The sequence below is a fragment of the Plasmodium brasilianum genome (assembly GCF_023973825.1).
Source record: "Plasmodium brasilianum strain Bolivian I chromosome Unknown PB_00_01, whole genome shotgun sequence".
In the NCBI taxonomy this organism is placed as follows: Eukaryota; Apicomplexa; class Aconoidasida; order Haemosporida; family Plasmodiidae; genus Plasmodium; species Plasmodium brasilianum.
This window is the reverse complement of record NW_027122924.1, coordinates 60,001-84,940: the sequence shown is the minus strand read 5'-3', so window position 1 is coordinate 84,940 and position 24,940 is coordinate 60,001. Positions and strand designations below refer to the sequence as shown.

The 24,940-nt window shown below is 31.1% G+C and overlaps 5 protein-coding genes and 1 pseudogene across 6 annotated transcripts in view; 4 read left to right on the top strand and 2 right to left on the bottom strand.

The window, feature by feature from the left end:
* Positions 1 to 116: 116 nt before the first annotated feature.
* On the bottom strand, positions 117 to 2,000 carry MKS88_000014 (uncharacterized protein; the record flags this gene model as incomplete). Its single annotated transcript, XM_067218448.1, has 2 exons — positions 117 to 1,727; positions 1,926 to 2,000. 2 exons carry the CDS (start codon positions 1,998 to 2,000, stop codon positions 117 to 119), a joined length of 1,686 nt encoding a protein of 561 aa, XP_067075904.1.
* An 838-nt stretch (positions 2,001 to 2,838) lies between these two features.
* MKS88_000013 (uncharacterized protein) lies at positions 2,839 to 4,134 on the top strand (the record flags this gene model as incomplete). Its single annotated transcript, XM_067218338.1, has 1 exon — positions 2,839 to 4,134. The coding sequence occupies one exon, from the start codon at positions 2,839 to 2,841 to the stop codon at positions 4,132 to 4,134; it is 1,296 nt and encodes a 431-aa protein (XP_067075903.1).
* A 533-nt stretch (positions 4,135 to 4,667) lies between these two features.
* MKS88_000012 (uncharacterized protein) lies at positions 4,668 to 11,404 on the top strand (the record flags this gene model as incomplete). Its single annotated transcript, XM_067218233.1, has 4 exons — positions 4,668 to 4,736; positions 4,992 to 5,114; positions 5,334 to 9,234; positions 9,333 to 11,404. 4 exons carry the CDS (start codon positions 4,668 to 4,670, stop codon positions 11,402 to 11,404), a joined length of 6,165 nt encoding a protein of 2,054 aa, XP_067075902.1.
* Positions 11,405 to 11,959: 555 nt separating this feature from the next.
* On the top strand, positions 11,960 to 17,813 carry MKS88_000011 (annotated as a pseudogene). The gene is made up of 6 exons: positions 11,960 to 12,045; positions 12,580 to 12,640; positions 12,797 to 12,848; positions 13,062 to 16,567; positions 16,784 to 16,982; positions 17,737 to 17,810. Coding segments are annotated over exons 1-6 (3,978 nt in total).
* Positions 17,814 to 18,511: 698 nt separating this feature from the next.
* Positions 18,512 to 22,358, top strand: MKS88_000010 (uncharacterized protein; the record flags this gene model as incomplete). Its single annotated transcript, XM_067218019.1, has 11 exons — positions 18,512 to 18,748; positions 19,024 to 19,090; positions 19,238 to 19,624; positions 19,827 to 19,906; positions 20,187 to 20,275; positions 20,430 to 20,525; positions 20,706 to 20,786; positions 20,874 to 20,925; positions 21,126 to 21,205; positions 21,320 to 21,776; positions 22,047 to 22,358. 11 exons carry the CDS (start codon positions 18,512 to 18,514, stop codon positions 22,356 to 22,358), a joined length of 1,938 nt encoding a protein of 645 aa, XP_067075901.1.
* A 2,070-nt stretch (positions 22,359 to 24,428) lies between these two features.
* Positions 24,429 to 24,940, bottom strand: part of MKS88_000009 (uncharacterized protein) — a gene marked incomplete at both ends in the record, with an annotated part of 1,477 nt that continues 965 nt past the window's right edge. Inside the window, 2 exons of the mRNA XM_067217910.1 lie at positions 24,429 to 24,516; positions 24,766 to 24,916. Of these exons, the coding sequence (XP_067075900.1) occupies positions 24,429 to 24,516; positions 24,766 to 24,916 (239 nt within the window). The remainder of the gene's footprint in view (positions 24,517 to 24,765; positions 24,917 to 24,940) is intronic.

Sequence of the window (24,940 nt, the reverse complement as noted above, 5' to 3'; positions counted from 1 at the left end):
GTACGTTCATGAGAAAAAAAAAAAAAAAAAAAAAAAAAAAAAAAAACTATACAAAATGATGTAAACATATCACTTGTGCTCCACTGGTTGCTTTCCTTAATGAACCCTTTATTGAACTATCCCGTGCGACATATCTTCGCAATAAATATGCCCCTACAGGAGTCTCTCCCAGGGAAGGTTCTCACGCATTTATTTGAAAATTCATACTGTCCATTATTGAAAAGGAATTTATCTGTTCCTGCTTTTTCTAAAGAAAAATTTGCATTACTTCTTAACGCATTTTGTATAACTTGTTCATTTTCTTCTTCAAAAAAAGAGCAAGTTGAATAAATAAACGTTTTAGCTGTTTTTAAATTTACCAAAGCGTGGTTTAATATATTTTTTTGAAACTCACACAATTTTTTTACCTTATCTACAAAAGTGTGGGGTACCCTTGGAATTTGTCCCTTTGACACATCATCATAAATATTATAATCTATTATTTCACGTTTACATGTACCTTTTTTATTGCTTACATTTGCCCATTCGGCGGCATCATTACTATTTGGTTTGATTAATGCTCCCGATACTTCTGCCTCCACTGGGCCTCCTGTCCCAACATCATCGTCATTGCGGCTATCGTTGCGGCTATCATTGCGGCTATCGTTGCGGCTATCATTGCGGCTATCACTGCGGCTATCGTTGCGGCTATCATTGCGGCTATCATTGCGGCTATCATTGCGGCTATCACTGCAGCTTTCACTGCAGCTATCATTGCAGCTATCATTGCAGCTTTCACCACCTCTATACTTCTCTTCACCCCTAGCGCAGGGGAACACACGTCGCATGTTCTCCTTATACGCAAAATCCGGCATTCCACTTGAGGAGCAAGAAGGATCAACAAATACAACGTCTATTTGGCCAAATTCCTCAAAATGATGATAAGATAAGTCGAGAAAATTACAGTTAAATATTTTAATAATTAATTCATTATTTTTATGTTTTATGTAATATATATATATGTCTTTAAAATTAATAAAAAAATTTTTTTGGTTAAGATGAAATTTTGTGTCTTCACCAAAATGCTCATCAGTATAGGGCCCAATATAATCATCATTCTTTAAAATTTCTACCAATAAAGTATAACATCTTTTTTTATTTTTTTCAATGCATATTAAAAATCCTTTTTTTTTTAACGAGATAAGACTACAGATAGCCTTACTACCTGGAGAAGAACATATATCTACAATAACCATTCCTCTTTTTATATTCCCTGCCTGAACAACTAAACATGACGTTTTATCAATTATTCTTATTTTATTTTTCATATATATACGACTAGCTATTAACCTTTTTACTTTATCATTCCTAATTTTGTACAGACCTTTTACATCCTCATCTTCTTCTATTACTAACCATTTTTTTAATTCCTCTGCACTTTTTTTGCTATCATTATATATGACGAAATATTTCGTTAATTCTTTTGTTTCCTTTAACACGTTACTACCGCTACCGCTTATGCTACTTACCAATCCTTTTAAATGGTGGTAAAACTGTAGAATAGCCTTTTCTTTTTTCATAATTTCTCGTCTTAACTTCCCCCCTCCGTCGATTTGATTCCTCTGAACTAATACACTTAGAAGAATAATTCCCAAAAATTTGTTCTTGCATATTTTTAACAAATAAATATTGTATATTCTGTTTAGCACATCCAGGTCCTCTAGCGCTTTGTATAGTATGGCGTACAGCTGCAAAAGGGGAAAATCCCATTTCTTTTACTTGTATGCATTGGGCTCATAAACGCCTATATATATGCGCATGAACGTGTACATATATAATCCAACATATATATATGTACATATATACGTACATATATACGTACATATGTACGTACATATAAACGTATATGCACAGGCAAAATGAACTTTATGTTTTCCTTTTTATACCTTTTTAATGGATTTATCTTCTTTTTTAAACAAAACTTCTTTTATCCCTTCTCCTTGAACGCACCTAGATAACATTTGGGCAGCTTTTCTGTAAATAAATGACATCTTATTCTCCTGTACTTATGCTAAAAGTTCTTAGCAAAAGTAGCTCTGAAGCTAGGAAGTTTGTACGAAAGGAGGGGCCAAATGCAGTGTTGGGATGTACGTATTTACGTATGTATGTAAAAAATTTACACGTAAATGCCGCATCAACATTGACAAAAGGACGGAAGAGCGAAAGGCACGTTACGCTTAAAAGATGCGAAATACACAAAAACTCCGAAACTAAAATAATAATACGGCGCAATGTTTCATCTACATAAATTATTTACTCAGCTTTGGGTGGTTCTTAAAAAAAGAAAAAATTTAACTGAGCATGAATTAAAAAGAATAAAATTTACCTGAACATGTATTAAAAAAAATAAAATCTACCTGAACTTGTTACAAAAAAAAAAATAAAATATACCTGAACATGTTACAAAAAAAAAATAAAATCTACCTGAACATGTTACAAAAAAAAATTAAATATACCTGAACATGTAATAAAAAAAATAAAATCTACCTGAACATGTTACAAAAAAAAATTAAATATACCTGAACATGTAATAAAAAAAATAAAATCAACCTGAACATGTAATAAAAAAAATAAAATCTACCTGAACATGTTACAAAAATAATCAAATCTGCCGAAACGTGTGCTAAAAAAAATAAAACATGCCTAAGCATGCGATAAAACAAATAATGGGTAGCTAGAAAATCGTGACACCATGTAAATACTTACGGGCCAAGTTTTGTTCTTTTTTATACGAATAAATATTCTCTTAAAATGGTGCGAAGGATGTATCGCTTCCCCATTTTTTTAGCGAGAAGGTACATGAGTGATAGTAAAATTTTTGACAAGTTAAAACAAGCAAATGAGCTGCTTCTTAATAAAGACGAACGCGAAAAGAATACAAATGAGAAGGAAGAAGAAAAAATCGAAATAATAAACATTGACGACAGAGTTTTTGATAACACAAATGTTTTTAAAAAAGATATAGAACAAGAACATGAGGAAAATGCTACAAAGAGGGAAGAAGAATTTTATGAAAACATTAAATCTTTCAAAAACTTAGATATACAAAGCTTCATTCAAGAAACGATAGATTATTATAGTTCAAAGCAGCTAAAGGAAAGTCATATGGCTACTAAGGAGAAGAAACAAAATGATTTCAATGAAAAAGAAGCAAATACATTAAATAAATTTACTTTTGATGATACAGATAAAGATAACGAAATATCGTATGAGAGTAACAGTGTTGGAAGTGGAAAATTTTATACTAACAGTAAAAAGGACACGTGTGACAATTTAAAAGATAGAACAAATTTAATAATGGACGAGTTTAAATATAAAACAAAAGAAAATTATGAACAAGTAATAATAGAGGGTGATACTAATAGCATATATGAAGGTTTAACCCCAGCACAGAGATTTTATGAAGAGAATAAGGAAAAGCTATTATATGAGACTATGAAATATTATAACAAAAGGAAAGAAAAGTTAAGTAATAGGAATGACGATGGAGCTGACAGGGATTATTACTATATCCATGAATCTGAACCTGTTGTTAGACCGCATGAAAATTATTTATTTGACTACGAAAATGAGGAAAATGATAACACAGATGAAGAAGGATTAGAATTAGAAAAAGGAATAATGCCTACCATTGAACAAGTAGTATGTATATTAAAACATGAAAAGGTTAAAAACATTAAAGTAATAGATTTAAATAAATGTGGAAGAAGAGATATTGGAATGTTCATAATTTTATGTACAGGTCAGACACCTAAACATAATAAAAGAGTAGGGAAATTAATTAGCAAAATTTTTATAGATTTAGAAATTCCATATATTTCAAATGTGGTCTATTGTTATTGTAACAAATTTGATGACTGGATCATTACGCACTGTGGTCCACTAAAAATTCATATAGTTACAAAAGAATTAAGGGATTATTATGATATTGAAAATTTGTTTTTATATCCCCATGAGCATTTTGACAGTAAGAATTTCCCTTCCTTCTTCGATTACACCCCGGGCGTACCTCCACCTTACATCGTCAGGAGCAACTCCTCCCTTGACGCCTACCATAATGACGACTTGTACAAAAAATTTATCTCGGACAGGTAAAGAAGGGAAAAGCGAATAAGCTGGTAAGCGGTTAATTGGATAAGTCAATAATCACCCATGAGGATATTTACTAACAAAAATGCTCGTTAAAAAAATGGTACTATTTTCCCATTTGTGCAAATGCCATTTCCGCCATTCTTTTTCTTTAAAAACAATGAAATAATTAGCAGCTGTCCATGTTCAATACGTTTATACGCATATACATACGTACACATACATACATACATACATACGCATATATATACACATATATAATCACTGCGCGCGTACTGAGAAGGCCCATTTCTAACGAGATGCTTGTTAAGACAAGAAAAAAAAAAAAAAAAAAAAGAAAAAAAAAATATAGTGAAAAAACGAACATTCTACAGACATAATTTTTAGAGTTTTCGTTTTTCAAAAAATAAAAAAAGAAAACATTTAAAAGAGGAAAGGACAAAATACATATGCTTATATGGCCGTAGGATTTTTTTTTTTTTTTTTTTTTTTTTTTTTTTTTAAATATTCCCTTTCTTTTTATTACGAACTTCATACCAATGGATGAAAGGAAAACTCGTAAAAAAAATGTAATTGTAGAGAAGATTAAGCAAACTAAGGAGGAAAGAGTAAATTTAAAAATAAAATAATAAAAATAAAAAAAATAAAGATCATGTTTTCATGATGATCGTTTGTGACATAAAAAAAATATAAAAGCACTTGGGTGTACATTTACGAACTTCTTTTATACTACTTCGTACTTGTTTATACTTCTACATACATTCGTATAAGAACAATAACTACTAACAAGTGAATACTGACGGAAAAGGCTAGTGGTCCATTCAAAAATATACTTTGTGGTGATGTTTTTACAAATTCGCTAGATTTTAAAAAAATTCGAAGAAGCTAAATTAAAATGGGACAAGCAAAGCCAAATAATAAAAGAAAAAACGAAAAAGAAGGAAACCTTAGCAGATCAAGGAGACAAATACCGTGAAAAAAACGAGGTAATATGTAGGCACAGGAGCTAGTGCATAATATATATATATTTATATATTTATACAAACACATATCCATACTTGCATATATTTGTACCTGCACATACCTACATTCGCGTTTATTTACATTTACGCGTTATGTGCATACATTTTTGTGGGCTTGTACATTGTTTCGCGCAAGGAGTGCCATATATCCAACTTTTTCCTGACTTGTTCATATAATTTTAGTTGAATACCTTAATTGACTATATAAATAAAGAGGAAAAAAAAAAAGTAAACTGGACCGAGAACTTGAGAGATGGGTGTGAGAAAATAAAATTTAAGGAAACAGTGAAAAAGATAGACCTAACTAGTAAAGCAAGCGAATGGAATAAGAACCTGTTCGACAAAGTATTTAAAAAAGGTGAGGAAAATGACGAGCAAATTGATGGGAACAATAACGAGAAGGGACAATTGTGGAAAGAGTACCGTTATGTTAAAAACAAGGACTTGAAGAAAGAAGAATACGAAGCTGTCATTGTTGAAAAGATTAAAAAGAACATTGACTTTGTTCTGTCAAACTTTGCTGTTCCGCTAACTCATGATTTATACGTCCAAGGTGAAAAAGTACAACTGCCTGTTGAAGAGAAAGACGACAAAAATGGGTTAGCAGATGGTGAAAGAAAAGAAGAACACATAAAAAAAGTAAACGTTGATGGTAGCCCAGCTACATCCAGTACTGATATCATTGCAGCTATCGGTGGTGATATCGGTGCTTGTTCTATTACAGTTACTGATACTTCAAACCCCAGGAATGAGCTCAAAAAAGAGGAATATCTTAAAACGAATTGTGAGTGTATAAACATTAGCAATTGTGGAAGAGAAGTTATTAGCAAATCTGTCACGCTGAGTAACTACTCTTCGAGTATAATTATTTTCAGGATATCTGTTAAAAAAAAATTAAAAGTATCATCAAAATTAAAGAAGAATGAAGAGATAATAAAAATGAAAGATGCAATATATTATGACCAAGTGAAGAATTACAATGTCTTTGTTTCTCCCAATACTGGGTATATTAAACCTAGGGGAAAGAAAAAAATAAATTTTACTTTTATATTCAGCTATTTTGTAAATGCCTTTGGATGCGTTACAATCAAATATTTGTGCTACAATAAGATTTTTAAAAAGAGAATCCACTTGCATGTGGATTCATTCCACAAAGCGTGTGCACTAAAGGAGGTAGCAGAACTGGAGGAAGTTGGGGATGGGAAAGAAGTGGACAAAGCAAATGTAGAAAAGGGAAGAGAACAAAATAAGGCATGTTCCCCACGTCAAGTAGATGCAGTCAACGGACTTCCCCATATAGATATGTCAGTATTATGTAAAATTTTAAATTTCTTAAATTTTAATTATCATATAAATCTAAATGAGCATAATATCACTCCATTTTGCGCAATGATGGAAAAAGCGAAAGGCGCATTTTATTTGAAGTTGAATCATTTTCAGGGGGATTTGTCTCGTCTACTAGAAGAAGAGAGATACTTAGAGTGGGGAAATACCAATGAGAAGGTAGAAGTAATTAACATTGACAACATGAATGGAAATGGTGTCCACGATATAGAAAGAAATACAAATATATGTGTAGACAATTACGAGAAATGGAACAATATTCCTTCTAGGGAGATAACATATTCCATTAATAGAAAAAACAATCTGTTTAAAAGGAATATACAAATGCTTTTTAGTACTAAGGATAAGCATAACCCCAGAACGGATAAAATTTTAAAAACATGCATGAAGAACTTCTTTAACTACATGAAAAGAAAATTTATATCATCCTTTAACAACTATTATTCTTATGATTACGAGTATAATTTTTTTAAAACACACGTTCAGTGGATGAACTTGAGTACATCCATCTTATCTAGTCTTCAATTAAATGACCTTATACATAATGTACATGCAATTATGCACAACGAAAAGGGGCATACTATTGACATAGATAAAAGAGTAGATCCGTCCTCCACACGTGAACAATGCCTCAATGCATTCTTTAACATACGTGAAAGATTTAGTTTTAAAAAGGAAAATTTACTCATTTTATTTGCTTCAATTGTACGCGGCTATGTTATCGATTTAATAGAGGTATATCTGAGTGTTAGAAGTGATAGAAATAGTGGTAAATGTATTAGCAGAGGAAAGGGGAGAGACCGCGAGAGAGATAGCGATAAAAAAGATAATACGATGAAAACCGTTAACAAAAGCACGACTATTCTTCAAAATGAGTTAAATGTGTACCACACACAGTCATCTCACTGCGTAAAAGAAGCAGGTAAGGTACTAAAAAGAAAAAAAAAGAAGCACACGACAGGAGCACAAGGGAATGAAGAGGAAGACGGGGAGGCCGAGGAGAAGGGAGAAGAGGAAGCAGACGAGGATGTAGACGAGGAAGTAGACGAGGACGTAGACGAGGACGTAGACGAGGAAGTAGACGAGGAAGCAGAGAAGGAAAAAGACGAGGAAAAAGACATTGGTACAGGCGAAGTGAAGAAAGATAAATTTTCCGAATATTTAAATAATTTGAAAAACGCTTTTTATAAAAACTTTTTACATACATATCCACATACGATTAGAAAAAATTATTTTACAATTCTAACCAATTTTATATATTTGCAAAACAAACTAAATAGTTCAAAGTCTTTTTATTTTTTCTCGTATCTTCAATTCATTAATTTTGCTAAGCATTTGCTCTTAAAAAAAAAAGTACAGTTCAACATGTGTTCTTCGGAAGAGAGCGTTTTCGTTCAAATGAACAGCCGCTTGTTCAGCTACGTTGTTGCATATATACGCTCATTATATGAGCAAAGTGTGTGTAGTACTGGCATTGCTGACGATATTGGCGGTATTGGCGGTATTGGCGGTATTGGCGGCACTAGTAGTACTAGCAGCATAAATATTGACTCTAATTATTTTGGTAATACCAATTTTAGGAGTAAGAAAATCAATGAGATCAAGCAATTAATTGGCAAGCTATTTGCAAGTATCTGCATATGCGCAAAGAACAACGTGAAAAACATTTATATTTTTTTTGATCATCCGTATAATAAAATGGATGAAAATTGCGACATGGAAAAATACATATTTGAAAAAAATTTTATTCAAAATATTTTTAATTTTTTCTTGTTTCCTTACTTAAGGTCGTTTATTACTCATTGCTCCAGTTTATTCTATCAACTTAATCTCTTGAATGATGAAAAGAAAATTCTTCTTTTTTGTAGTCATATTTTTAGTACAATAAAGATTAAGGAAACGGAGAGTCAACGTGAAAACATTGCCTATGTAGGAGGAGAGTATATTGAGGTTAGTAACAATCCAAATGAGGAAAGTCACTTACCAGTTGACGATAACCGCTTACCAGTTGACGATAACCGCTTACCAGTTGACTATAACCGCTTACCAGAAGAGGGTAACCGCTTCTCCTGTCCTATTACCTTTCCCGCAGAAGAAATTGCTGATCTTGTTAAGGACCAAATGGATAAGGAGATAATACATGATAGTGAATCAGGTAATAATGTGTCTGCTTTTTTTCAAAATTTTAAAATTGATGATGAATACGCAAGGGCCGTTTATAAACGAACAAGCGAAGTGGATAAGAGAAGTTCACTAGAGGGGAAAAACTGCAAACAGGAAGAAGTGGCAGAAGCAGCAGTAGCAGTTCAAGGAGGAGTAGAAAGAGGGGAGGGGAACATCTATTTCATTTCAGACAAGGAAATGTTTTCACAGCTAGTGTATGAGCAACATACCGAATGGTTAAAGAAAAATGCCGAAGAGTGCATGAAATATTTGGAACAGATGCATAAGAGGGAAGTCAGGACTAATGAGGAAGGACTTGAAGGAGTGGAGGAGGTAGTGATAACGGAATATCACAAGGGGTTGGTACAAGAGGAGGAAGAGAAGAAGAAGAAGAAGAAGAAGAGGGAAAAGATAATGAAAAGGGAGCAAAAAAAGCAGACACAGGAGAGCGAAACGAAGCAGTCACAGCAAGATGGAATGATAGAACGAATGGAGCATTCGAGGAGGAAAGAAGAAATGTGCGCAAATTTTGACGAAGAAAAAGAAGGGGTGGAAAAGGGTAAGGTTAAATCTAAGCGTAAGGGAGAAAAAAAGAAAAAAGAAAAAAAAAAAAAAAAAATTATGCCAAAGGGGAAGGGAACAGTGACTGCGTGATTGCACGTAGGACACAAAAAGACGACAGACATGTGGAGAATGCGCAAAGTAAATATTACCATTATTATCATTTTATAAAACTATTTCATATTTTGAACGCATGCACCTATGTTGTGGATGATGAAAAGGTATTGATGAATAAGGAGATTGCGATGGCAATGCCAGAGATGGAAATGATGACGAAACCTAGAATGGAAACTACGGATAGCATAAGATGTTACAATGTTTTTCGAAAAAAAATAAATATTAAAAAGGGGCATGTATTAAGCACATCAACGTTCTGCCTTCTTTACATTTTAAATGTTATATCACTAGATCAAGTAAATAATTTGCACAGGAATATTCTCACGTATCCAAGTTGCTTCTTATACAAGGATTACATAAAATGTAATAGATCACTTTTATTAAAAGCATTTCAAAAAATTTTGAATTTTTTCAATTTCGAAAATAACATGAACAAAGTCAGCTTCTCTATGAATATTCCACTTAGTCCAACCTTCAATTTCCTACAAATTGAAGGAGCAGTTCTTCCCTCTCATCACAATGAAACTATGCAGGAAGAGAAACAAAATCGATTTGATGTGAAGGAGAAGGAAGAGGGTACAAGTAGGCATAATTTGTGCAACGTACATAATATTGTTAAAGCAAAGGATGAAATACTAGTCCAAAATTGCCGCAACTGCCAAAACTGTCAAAACTGCCAAAATTGCCGCAACTGCCAAAACTGCCAAAACTACCAAAATTGTCAAAATTGTCAAAAATGGGAATATAGATTAAAAGAAAACAAAATGAAATACATATGCATTATATCTCCTAATATAAAAAGTGATATACTATTATTTTCAAATTTAAAAAAAATAATTGAATGGATTAAGTTGATTAACATGGTCATATTTCTAAACATTTCTCATGTATATATATGTGGAGACCTCTTCTTGCTCTTTTTGTTTTTCTTATACGATACGCATATTTTGAAGGCACGGATTTGTATGAATAGGAGGGGCATGTTTTACATTGCTCTAGAAAGAAATAAAAAGATCATCGGAAAGGGAAAAAGAGGTGCATACAGTGGAAGTGGACATAAAAACAGGAGGGAGAAACGTAAAATTAGAGAAGACGAGGGAAGTGAAAACAGGGAAGGAGAAGGTTACCAAGGAAACACAGACGAGATAGACAATACTTACAACACAAACAATGCAGATGACGGTTCAAATCTCCTCTTAACCAAGCAATATGTCAACCTGCAAATCCTAGATATGCAATATTTTTCGGACGACCTGTTATTGTTACTAAAAGTCAGCATATTCAACATTTTTAATCTGTGCAAAACGTACAAAGTAAACATACATTTCCCATATGATATATACATTAACCCTAAGCAGAGTGTTCATCCGAACATAGCTGCCCCTGTCTACTGTACCCTCCCGTATAAGAACTACGATTCAATGATAAATACGGCAAAAAAAAATTTTCTTAATAAGTATAAAAATAAGATCAAGAGCATGCATCTTTTACATGTGCAACAGGGGGGTACTTCTCCTTATGTGGGTTCCTACTGGGAGAGCAGTGGGCAAGCGATTAGAGAAGCGATAATAAACACTGAGACAGACTTAAGAGTAAACGGAACGGAACAAAGCCGTGTTCACAGGGACGTCAACCCAGAGAATCATAACTGCAAGGGCATGGTAGCCGCGCACAGGGTAGTGATAATTTCCCTATGGGATATTGGAACACGTACGTTAAATAATATTTTTAAAAATATAAAGAAGGAAAATAAAATATTGTGGTTATGTGGATCTTTTGAAAAAAACATAAAGAAGACATATAAAAGCAGTTTAAAAGTATTTCAATATTTTTTAAAAGAATACCATGAACATGTTAGAGGAACAGAGAATAATGATACTAATAGAACTAACACGATAGTACCCATAAACAATTTAATCATTTTAAATAAAGACATATATTCATTGTACTTTTATCATGTGCCAAAAAATCTATATATACCATTTTTATTTACAGATTATAAAATACTGGTTGATATTGCTGATAGGAAATACTCAAAAATAGAGGCCCTATCAGCATGCCTCACTTGAATTGGTACTCTTACCTGGTTATATTGTACTTGTTTCGTACGAGTCTTTACTATGTCGCTATGACTGCACATGTATGCACATACATACATATATATATATATATATATATATATGTTCATATGACCAGTTACCTAAATATAAGTGCATACATTACAATAAAGGTATATTTGTAATCCCTTTCAACCAAAACGGCTTTTGAAAAAATTGTTAAGTTTTAGATTTCAATATGGATTTCTTTTTTCTTTTTTCTATCGTGTTTTCTCTTTTTTCTTTCCTCTTTCTTCTTTTTTCTTTCCCCTTTTTTTTTTTTTTTTTCCTTTTTTTCCTTTTATTTTCGTTTTATTTTTTTTTAATTTGTTCCCTTTTCAACGCCCCCCCAAATTTTTTACTCATATGTGCTTTGAGTAACTTCTCAACCTTCGCCAGTTGCGCATAAGTATACATAAATATATACAAAAATACATACATACGTACGTAGTGGTAGATGTACATGCGTCATACATCTATGCGTAGCTCATCTAAAAGGGGACCTAAAACGAAAGAAAGCTTCCTCAAATGCGTTTGCAGCGCAGTCGTGTATACCTCTTCTTATCAAATGCAGAATCAAAAAGCTATGCATTTGTAGAGAGTAGTATTTTGTAGTAGAAAACCCAAATTAATGCAATACGTTACAAAAGGAAGCTAACATTACGTTACAGTCATACGTGGGAATTATATAATATATGCTCGATTTACTTGCAAGTATATAAAAAAAAAAAAAAAAAAATTATCAAGTTAATAAGTTAACAAGTTGACGAATAAGCCAAATAAACAAACGGTACTCCCGCGTTTGCAATATATGTATATTTGAAAACATACGTACATATTGTGGTACATTTTTTTTTTTTTTTTTTTTTAACCGCTCCATTTTTAATTTCATTTTAAATATTATTATGTTCTATAAGAATGTTACATTATTTTTTTTTTTAATTCATACATCATTGTTTCATTGCACTTTATTGAGATTTGTTGTTCTATTTTGTACTATATGGTAAAAATCATTCCATGTACTTTTTTAATTTTTAATTATTCTTTTTTTTTTTTTTTTTTTTCTCCTCTTTTTCGCAAATTATAAAGCTAATATTAAATTAGTTGAAAAGAAGAAAAAGCGGAAATTTATGTTGCCTTAACTGTAGATACTATAGTGTGAGGCAAAAGAATTACGAGGAGAAGAAATCCATTGTGGATGCTTCACCCGTATGAAAGAGGGCGTGTACATGTACGCGAACATATATATATATATATATATATATATGTACATGTATGTACTTCCTTATATGCGTATGTATGTGTTTGTACTACCGACGCGTAACTCGCATGTGGTCCGTTTTGCATTATATGAATGACTGACAGATTGACTACTCATCACATCAGCGTACTTCAGCAAAACTCAACTTGTTCGACGGTACCCTAGTTTGGTAGCCTGAAGCTGAAGACGATATTTACCTGCATAAACGCGCGCAGATATACTCCCGCACGTACAAGCACCCACACGTACATATACTCCCATACGTATATACTTCCACACGTACATATACTCCCATACGTATATACTTCCACACGTACGTACATACATCCGTATTTACCTGCCTACCTTGTACTCGTGAAACCGAGTTAGAACTAGTTAACTGCTTACATCCACAACACGAACAAATGAAGAAAAAAGTGGACAGTAGGATAAAAACTTTAGTAGAGAACAACTTGACTCTAGGTCAGAGAAGTATGTTCTTAGTTGTAGGTGACCAGGGGAAAAACGTAGTAGTAAATTTTCATTTTCTTCTAAACCGATTAGTAAGGAAAACACATAACATACTATGGTGCTACAAGAAAAAATTAGATTTTTCTACTAGTAAAAAAAAAAGGTTCCGTGAAATGAAAAAAAAAATAAAAAAAGGGATATTCGATTCAACAGTTGATAACAATTTTGATGCGTTCATAAACAATGCAAATATTAATTATTGTTTTTATAAAGATACACAAAAAGTTTTAGGAAAAACATTTTCTCTATGTGTGCTACAAGATTTTTCATATATAACACCAAATATTTTATGCAGGTGTATTGAAACCGTAATAGGTGGAGGCATAATAATTTTTCTAATAAACAAACTAGACGAACTAAGAGATATATATAACTTAACATTGAATTACCATAAGAAATATATGATGAATGGAGTATGTAACGTGTACAATAATTATATTCATCGCTTTTTTCTTTCTCTAAATAAATGTAAAAATGCAATGTTTATTGATGACGAGATGAACATTCTGCCCCTTAACGATAATCATTTGCATGTTAAGAAACTTTCTACGGATCTGTCTTCTGGGAGTAAGTGTGCGGGTGAAGGAGCAGCTTCAGGGATAGATTCAGATGTGGAAAACAACGGATGCCACAAGCATAGCACAACGAAAGGAAAAAGAAGAAACGAAAGAGAGAGTTCGAACGTGGGGTCAGCCACTCTGGGAGGGTTCCTTTGCCCAGATAAAAAGGAACTCCAGGAAAAGATACTCATGTTACAAAGTATATGTGAGGAAAACGAAAGGAAGAAAGAGGAAAGACAAATTTTTCTCTATTCGTCCAAGTTTTACAATACCGAGAAGGGAACAAGCGGCTGGGTGGACAGGCAACACGTGCAAACTGCAAGTGACGAAGAGGACTCAACCGCAGCAACTACAGCAGCAACTACAGCAGCAACTACAGCAGCAACTACAGCAGCAACTACAGCAGCCAATAACACAATCAATGCCGCATCCACTGATGCTAACCGCGCAGATGCTAGGAACGTATACGGGTTCTTGGATCGAAATGTAATGAACGTGCTTCGCCTGTCCCTGAGCATAGACCAGCTGGATGTGCTTCTGAGCATGTGTAAGATATTACGGAATGATGAAGAGAAGAAAAAGAAGATAAAGGAAATTCTGTTTAGTCTTTTAGCAAATCGAGGAAGAGGAAAATCGGCTACACTTGGACTGCTACTATCTTTAAGTATTTATTTTAATTATAGTAATATAATAATATGCTCAGGAAATAATGATGGAGTTCATACTATATATGAATTTTTAGATAAGGGTCTAAATATCTTAGGATTCAAAGAATTTAAAGACTATGAAAAGGTATATGTGTGTGGTAAAATAAAAGAAATAATAATTTTTAAAAATATAAAATATATAAAACAAAGAATTCATTACTGTGATATAATAGAAGAGGATATATTGAACTGTGAATTGATGATAATAGATGAAGCAGCATGTATTCCTATTGATGTATTAAGAAATAAAATAAAAGGAGAAATAACAATTTTATCTACAACATTGAATGGTTATGAAGGTACTGGAAAAACGTTTACATTTAAATTATTAAAACAATTGAAAAAAAAATATATTACACAATTAACATATGAAGAATTTAAGGAAATGAGTTATATTTATTTTGATAAAGCATTTATAGAGATAAGTTTAAATAACCCCATTAGATATAGTTACAATGATGAAGTAGAGATATGGTTAAATAATTTTTTATGTCTAAATTGCAATGAGACAGATAATTTAAAAGATAATTTGTGTTCTCCTTCAAATTGTCAACTATATTATGTTAATAAGAATATTTTTAAAAATTATAATAAAAGTAGTGAAATTTTATTAAAAAAAATTATGACCCTATTTGTAACTTCTCATTATAAAAATACTCCAAATGATTTAATCATGTTACTTGATTCGAAGCAACATCATCTGTTCATTCTGATAAACAATAAGAATGTCGATATGTTAGTAGACAACGTGGACGAAATAGACATATATGCTGCTCTCCACTGTGCAATAGATGGTATAATTGATCCGACAAACATGAACAAGGTTGTACGTCTAGAGGATATCTATCATTTGGTTAAGCAAAATAAGGAAGCATCCAATGGTTCTCTCACGCAAAACGATACTACACGGGGGAGAGGAGCACGACCAAGCGAAATTCTTTCAAATGAGTTAGAATTAGAATTAGAACGAGCACAGGTTAGAACTGATTACAAGAAAAATGTATTATTATCACGTAGCGTTGATGAGAGAAAGAAAGAAAACGCAGTACAATGTGATAATAGTAATGGTAGTCATATTAATAGTAATAATAGTAATGGTAACAGTAATTGTAATCGCAATAATCCCGTCAGAGAACTGAACACGGAGTTTGAGGGAAATTTAATACCATATATTATTAGCGACTATTTTAACTATTACTTTTATAATTACATTGGCATCCGAATAGTGCGCATATCTGTTCATCCGTCCGTGCAAAATTTGAATTATGGATCCGAATTTTTAAAAAGGATATCTGAATATTATAGCCTGTACAATTCGAAAGAGAGAACAAAAAGCAGAATGTATAAAGATAATATAATTTTATATAACTGTAAAGGAGATAACATTTTTTTTGATGAAAAATTAAAAAAAATTGATTATATTGGTACATGTTTTGGATTAACAAAAGGATTACTAATGTTTTGGCAAAAAAATAAATTTATACCCATATTTTTGAAACAGCAAAAAAATGAAATAACAGGAGAATATAGCATTTTAATGGTTAAACATATCAATAAACAATTGGAAAATGTGTTTATAAATTTTTACTTAGATTTTGTTAGAAGTTTGCGTAATTTGTTATCCTTTGCATTCAGAAAGCTGGAAGTCTTTATTGTTTTTAATTTGCTGCATTACAATTCCTCATTGTTATCAAACCATCACGAATGTCATCAGCATACCCTTTTGAAGAATGAGTACAATAATGCACTTGATCCAAACGATAACAATGATCACTGTTCTTTTTACGATGATACTAATTGTTTAAATGAAGAAAACATTTTTTACTTCTTTCACCAGAATGATATATGTCGACTGAGGAGATATGTCAATGAGGGTAGAAACTTCTACGAAATCCTATATTTAATGACAACCATAGCCACCTTAATCCTATTTAAGAAGGTACATATCGATCTGAGCTTTTTGGAGTACACTGTCTTATATGCCGTATCCTTTCAACACAAAACGTGTAAAGAAATTGCAGATGAGATTAGTGTAAATGTGAACCAAGTCAATGCCATATTTAGGAAAATCGTGCACCGATTTTACTCCTTCGTGAAGGTACCTTCATCCGCAGTGCTGCCATTAGCTGCACGTTAGCTGCACGTTAGCTGCATGTTAGCAACATGGCACATGTATACACGACTGTGCATTCTGCTGTACATTCTACTGTACATTCTACTGTGCATACTACTGTGCATACTCATACACATACACATACGCTTACCCCTTCCCACTACACGCCTTTTCCAACCCCCTTTTAATGCCCCTTTACAGGACATAATGGAAAAACAAATAGAAAAAGAAGTGAATGAACAACTTAACGAGCAACTAAAAAAAAAGAAGAAAAAACGCTCCTTAAATGGGCATCTGTCATCTGATGCATATGTGGACGAACTGAAGAAAGAATCTATAACCTTTAAAAAGAAACACAAAAAGGAAAAACAGGCCCTTATGAAGGAGTTGAATTTATCGGGTAAGCTCCCTATGCCAGTACATACGCAAATCCACACACGTACATATACGCATACATATACGTGCATTTGTATATATACTCAAACCCCTATACATACATGTATGTGCATGTACGGAAGTGCTTGCGAGGGGTTCACCCTTTTGAGGAAGCCGCCATGCAAGTTATGGTACCAGCGACAAGCTGTGATCCTTTACAGTGTTATATAACCTTTTAGTTATAAATTTTTTAAAATTAATATGATCGTAGTATGCCTGTGACTTCGTCGTTTCGTTGTTTTATTTTATTTTATTTTTTCTTTTTTTCAATTTACTTTTTTTTTTTTTTTTATTATTTTATTTTATTTTTATTATTTTATTTTTATTATTTTATTTTATTTTGATTATTTTTTTTTATTTTGATTATTTTATTTTGATTATTTTATTTTATTTTGATTATTTTATTTTATTATTATTTTTTTTTATTATTTTATTTTATTTCCCTTATTTCGAATGCATGCCACACTGCATTATTTTGATGTATTCTTAGCAGTTGCATGCACTCCATTTTATGTATATATATTTATGCCCCGTAAAGATGTGCTTCCTTGTACATATGTATACACATGCGCGTGTAAAAGTGAGCGTGTACACTTGTATGTAGAAGTATGTTCGTATGTTACACCCTCAGAAGGGATGATGGGATGAAGGCCCTGGCACCATGTTCATTGTTACATATATAAATTTTTCTGCTTTTTACTTCCTTTTTTTTTTTTCAGGATATATCAAAAGAAAACAAATTAATGTAAAGACAAATGATCACGCGAATGTTAATAAACATAAATTGCACAGCTGATGGTATGAAGATGTTTTCTTCTTTATTTTATTTTTACCCTTTTACTGGTTTATTTTGCGTTACACTGTTCCATTTTGTTTTATTCTGTTTCATTTTGTTTTATTTTATTTCGTTTTCCTTTATATTGTTCTATTTTATTTTACATTATTTTATTTCATTATTTTGATACGTCGTTATGCCGTTATTTTGTCATTTTGTCATTTTGCCATTTTGTCATTTTGCCATCTTGCCATTTTGCCATTTTGTCATTTTGCCAATTTGTCATTGTTTTTTTTTTTATGGGTAGCCAAACATCAGTTCAGCGTTCACTTTATATCTTTTTTATAAAAACATATTTTTACTTATATGTATATATATGTATATATATATGTATGCCTGTTTTAATATAACTTTTTACACGTATGTTTCATTGCACGAATGAACAAGTTCTTTTTTTTTTTTTTTTAAATTATAATTTTTAAAAAAATTTATCCTCATTTTACCCTTCATAAACGACATTGTGGTATATTATTTTACCTTAAAACGTTTTGATCGGCTAAAAAAAAATAAACATAAATATAAATAAATCTCCACATAATAAACATACTGACACACATAGGAAAATACATACACATATACACGTGCATACATACGTACACACATGTGTATGGGTGTGCTACTTTCCCCAGCGTATATCCTACTGCACCCTTACGAACACAATGTTGTGTAATATTATTTTGTTGATCTTTTATTTGAGATTTTTTAAATGCATTTCGAAAAATAATAAAAATGAATACTTATATTTAAATGGCTTCTCAAGTATTACGAATAACTATAACCATTTAAGAAGCAAAAAATATATGTTGTATTCAACAATTGAAATAAAGATGCCTGCACTCTCTAGTACTATGACAACAGGGAAAATTGTTAAGTGGAATAAAAACATAGGAGACTATGTTAATGTATGTGTGATGAGGACAATTTTTCTTTTTTTTTTTTTTTTGCTAACAAGTTTATGTCTTGTTGATAAATAAGTCATTTGTCTTATCATGCACATATATGTATATGTATTTATATTTATACAATATGCACTTTGTGAGTGGAAGTGTTCTACATTTCCGTTTTGCTACTTACACAACATGATTATCATATGGTAGCGTTTTTGTATGAACGTCTTTTACCTGAACATTTTTTTTTTTTTTTTGGGGGAATATTTCCCTTTCCTTTTTAGCTAGGTGATATCATCATGACTGTCGAAAGTGACAAAGCGGACATGGACGTTGAAGCGTTTGATGAAGGTACACTGCATCTAAACATGAGTTTGCTAAACGTTTAACAATAAAAATAAGCGATGTGTATGCGCATACATACTTGTATGAGGGTGTGCATATATATATATATATATGTACATGTTTATATTATATTTATAATGTTTTTCATATGAGGCTTCTTAAGGACAAAGTGTGTGGAAGACGGATGCGAAGCGAATGTTGGTGATACCCTGGGAGTTCTAACTACGGAAGAGAATGAACAACTTGATGAAAAGGAGTCTAACCAAAACGACAGCAATATTGTAGAGGGTAAGGTAGAAGAAGGGGGGGATGAGGACAAACAAGCAGAATCAAACATATACAAGAAAAAATCGCACGTTAATGCGCGCAGCGAACATGTAAATGAGGAAAAAATATTTATTCCTTTTATAAGAAGCAAAAAGAATATGATAAGAATAAACAAGTGGATGGTCAAAGAAAATGAATTTATAAATAAAGACGAGGTCCTCATGCACGTCGAGGATGATAAAAGCACAATAGAGGTGAAGAGCCCTTACTCAGGTAACCCTATTCGTTTGAGGATGCAAACATGTTAACCCATTTACACATTAATGAAAATATATAGTGCACCTTCGCATATCGAGTTTCCCGTTATTACACTTATTACGCTTATTAAGCTTATTACACTTATTAGGCTTATTACACTTATTAGGCTTATTACACTTATTACACTTATTTTTTCATGTTCAACTTTCCTAATTAGGTGTTATCAAAAATATAATAGTGAAAGAGGGAGAGTTCGCACCCATAAACGAGGAAGTAGCCATTATTTCTGTTAATAAGGTTCACGATTTAAAATATGGCACTTCATTTTTTCATCGCCCTATTTTTTTTTCCTGCACATATTTTGTTTTATTTGTGCTCATATTTATATGATCTGTTAATGTATTTTTTGATCTGTTCATATTTTTATGAGACTTGTTCATATTTTTATGCGACCTGTTCATATTTTTATATGACTTGTTAATATATTTGCTTAGCTTTTTCCCATATGCATTTCCTTTTTGTACACATTCGAATTGTTTACTTGCGTAACTATTCACTGTATTTTATTTTTTTGCAGGAAGCGGATAAATCGAATAGCACTCAAAATGCACATAATAATTATGTCAAGTTAAAAACAAAGCAAAATTTACAACATTGTATTTTTTCGTAATTATATATATGTTTTAGGCTGAACATAGTTAATATATTTTTTTATACAGCTCTTCTCTCTCCTTTTTCATGCATACATATCGTTTGTCCTATTAACAAATGGTATTCCATTATATATTTTGTGCAATTCAAAATATTTTTATATAAGCAGGAAAAATATCGGTGTAAATGAAAATGACATATTAACATACTACAAAAATAAGATTAATGGCACTATTGAAGGAGCACATTTTTTGAAAAATTTAACGTAAAACAGAAAATATTTTATATTTAAAGTTGTGTTTATAGTGGTATATCATACACATGTATATGTATATATATATATATATATATATATATATATATATATATATATATATAATACATATGTGTGGGTACATGTATACAATTTGTTAACGTTTATTTTTTCTTTTTTTTTAATAAAAAGCCCGGACAACGAAAAAATATTGGAAGAAAGGCTCAAACTAAATTATGACAAATATAATCACACGTTGAGCGATTTTTTCAGGTGAGAGTTAAAAAAAAAAATAAAAAAAATTTAATGTTACAAAAACTGGGGCATCATCTATCCAATGTATTATTTTCAACCATATAGGTCAACTGAAAGTGCTAGCACATGTAGCACAGTAGCTGAAGAGGAGATAAGTGTAAATTGCAGTAAATAAATGTACCATGTATGCACATACATATATATGCATATATGTATATATATATATATATATATATATATATATATATATATATATATATATATATATATATATTATATATGTACGCCTCTTCCCTTTTGCTGTGCGTTATGCCTACTCACGTCCACTTCCTTCTTGACAACTTTTATACTTTGTAGAAACAGCATGATGTAAAAATTGTGCTTCCATCTGCAGCCGAGCTGATGAGTCAACATAAAATAAAACCAAGTGATATCACGTAATATTAAGCATATACTTTTGTTTGATGTATACATTTCTGCTTGTGTTTACATATATCATTGTGCATTCATGGTATATAAACTTGTACGTACATACTACTGCCTCTTTGTAGAAACACAAAAGTTTTCAATCGAATAACATACGAAGATGTGGACGCCTTTTTGAAAAATAAAAAAAGCACTATAGTTAAGGACATATCAACACCACAAAAGGAAAAATTAGTTGAACTAACAACCATTCAGAAGTCCATAAAAAATAATATGATGCAAACGTTAAGTGTTCCTGTTTTCCGTGTTACGCATTTAATAAAAACAAATGAATTGCTTAAATTATATGAACAAGTGAAAAACAAAATTAGTATGAGTGTTATATTAAACAAATGTATATCAACTGTGTTAGTGAAACACCCCTTAATTTACTCTACTTATATTGACAAGGACCAGGGAAAAATACTGTACAATGACGACGTCAATATAGGAAATGCGCTAGGCTTAGAGGACTCACTTTTAACGCCAGTACTCAAGCAAGTTGATAAAAAGGATATATATACCCTGTCCGTTGAATGGAAGGTTAACATATAATTCAATGTGTGCAGCGACGCATACATACATGTGCATAATGATATGGTTTGTGCATACAAGCATATTTTAATTTTGATTTTGAATTTAATTTTAGTTATAGTTTTATTTTTAATTTTAATTTTGATTTTAATTTTAGTTTTAATTTTAATTTTGATTTTAATTTTAGTTTTAATTTTAGTTTTAATTTTAGTTTTAATTTTAATTTTAATTTTAATTTTAATTTTTTTTTTTTTTTTTTTCCTTTATACCATCACACAGAAGCTAGTTGAAAAGGGGAAAAACGGCTTGCTCACGTCAAATGACATGTCGGGCAGTAATTTCTACATTTCGAACTTAGGGATGTTTAATACCTATCAATTTGATGCGATATTACCAAAAAATGCATCATGTATATTATCTGTTGGAACAAATATTACAAGCTTTGAAAATTTAGAATATTTGAAAATTCAAAAAGGTATGTTAATGACTTTAACCTGTGACCATAGGCACATTTACGGCTCCCATGCAGCAACTTTTATGAAAGACTTATCAATATTTATTGAGAAGGATATTATGCAAATATTTTTATAAATTTAAAAAAAAAAAAATGCTCGTAAAGGGTGGAGCTGACAAATGGCTAGCTGGGATTTATATAAAAAAAAAAAAAAAAAAAAATCTACACTACTGTACACAGACATGTACATTTATGTGCAACTTAGTGTCTATCTCTATAATATAACTTTTACACGATATATTTAATCATAATTGTAAAATTAGGTACGTTACAGCATACCATGGAACATACGCTAAGTACACATATTTATTGTTATTTTATTATATATTTATCATATCTTTTTGTGCTTTCCATTAATATGCTGTTCATATTGAAAAAGGAAGTTTTTTAAAATTTGAAATGTAAGTATAGCCTTTTTATAAAAACTTCCTTTTTTTTTTTTTTTTTTTTTCTCTCCTTCATCTTCACCTTCTATAATGAAATATTACAAATGCTTACTACGAGAGGAATGTGGAAGATATGTACTCATAACCATTAAGAAAAAATGAGTGATAAGGCAAATGTTAATTTTTAAAAATGTAGGCACTAGAAGAAAGTGTTCACCACATGTGAAAATTACAAATGTGCGTATCCACGCGAAATACATAAATATCCGCATACATGGGTATGTATAAACACTCGACATATGCACATACGCTCATGCATACATATATATAGATTCATGTGCATATGTGAACGTGACATATGTATAATACACATAATCAACTACTGGGGCACATAAAACAAGGTACAGACAAACATTTATAGTGCCCCCACAAACCTATGCAATTGAAAAACCTCATATAACTGAAAATCACCTGAACAGTTAAGAATTATCTTAACTGAGCATGTTAATTTTCCTGTACCAATTTTTACACACTTATATTTACAATTTTTTTTTTTTTTTTTTTTTTCTTATTCTTTTTATATCCGAAAAATAAAAAGAAAAAAAAAATTAAAATAGATTCCTTTCCTTCATATTTGAACAATAATAAAAATTACTTACAAAATTTTGTCTTTAAAATAATAAAAGCATTATTAATTTTTTTTATTTTTTTAATTCTATTGTGATAAGTATAAAAAACACAAAAAAAAAAAAAAAAAGTGTACATTCATGCATATGTATATATAAATATACACATAAACATATATACTTATACACATAAACATATATACTTATACACATAAACATATACATATGAACATATACATATGAACATATACATATAAATATATACATATATATAGATATATATTTGTCAACCCAAGTTTAATATAAGTGCTAAAAAATCATTATAAGCATGTAAAATTCAATGAATGCAAGTAAATATGGTATAATGTGTCCACATACGTACATATACATATATATATATAATACGTATATGTATGTATATAAAATACGTATATGTATGTATATATGTACGCATGTACGTATGTATATATCTGTACGCATGCGTGTAAAATAGCAAAATATAAAAAAATTAACAATATACGTAAAAGAGGTCGTGGAAAATACAAACATGCGTATAAGTAAATACACATACGTTCATATACATATATATATATATATATACATGTGTACATTCACAGTAGTGTTAACTCATAGTGGTACGATTCAACGCATATGTTCTTTTCTTAAAAATTAATTTTTAAATTTTCAAAAAATCCAAGATATGAACATGCAATTTTGTGTTACAATCCTATGTTTTTATTTTTATCATCTTATCATATTGTATATTATCAAATGTTATATCTTATCTGACTTTTCTTTTTTTCCTTTTTACTCTCTTTTTTTTTTCCCCCCCCCTTATTGAACATGGCTATTTCCCAACGTGATATAATATTCAATTTAAAATATATAAAAAATAATAGAAAGAAATCCTATCTCCATAAATGTGAGTACGAACAAAAATGGCAATGCAACGAGTAAATACTGGACTTCCTTGCATATATATATATATATATATATATGTATATGCATGTATATTGTGTGCATGTATACATATATATACATATACATTCTTGAAACACATACACACACACTTAAGCTGAATGCTTCCCCTTCGTATTATGCCCAAAATATTACAAAACAACAAACATACCTTTTTTCACTTGGCATTGTTTAAGTGTGTAGTGAGCCAATCAAAACCCTCGTACAGTCCGTCACCCCTCGTAGCACAGGTTGACTGAATAAACCTGAAAAAATACAGGAAATACGAAAAAGTGTGTGAAATGTTGGTATATATGCACATGTACATATATATATATATATATTGGGTATACACGCCTATGCATGCATGTATGACGAAAATGTACCATAATGCACCGTGAAACAAATGTGTAAAAGAATAAAATAAAATACATATATATATATATATATATATACATAAATGCACATAAATACACACACATACATATACAAGTACACACATCGTGCACACTTACCAGTTCCTTTCTCTAATCGTGTTGAGGTGCAGTTTCTCTGTAACTTCGGCTGCTGACATAGCATTTGGTAAATCTTGTTTATTTGCAAATACTAAAATTATTGCGTCCTTTAACTCTTCTTCATTTATCATCCTATGCAACTCTTCACGCGCTAAAAATTGAGGAAAAAAAAAAA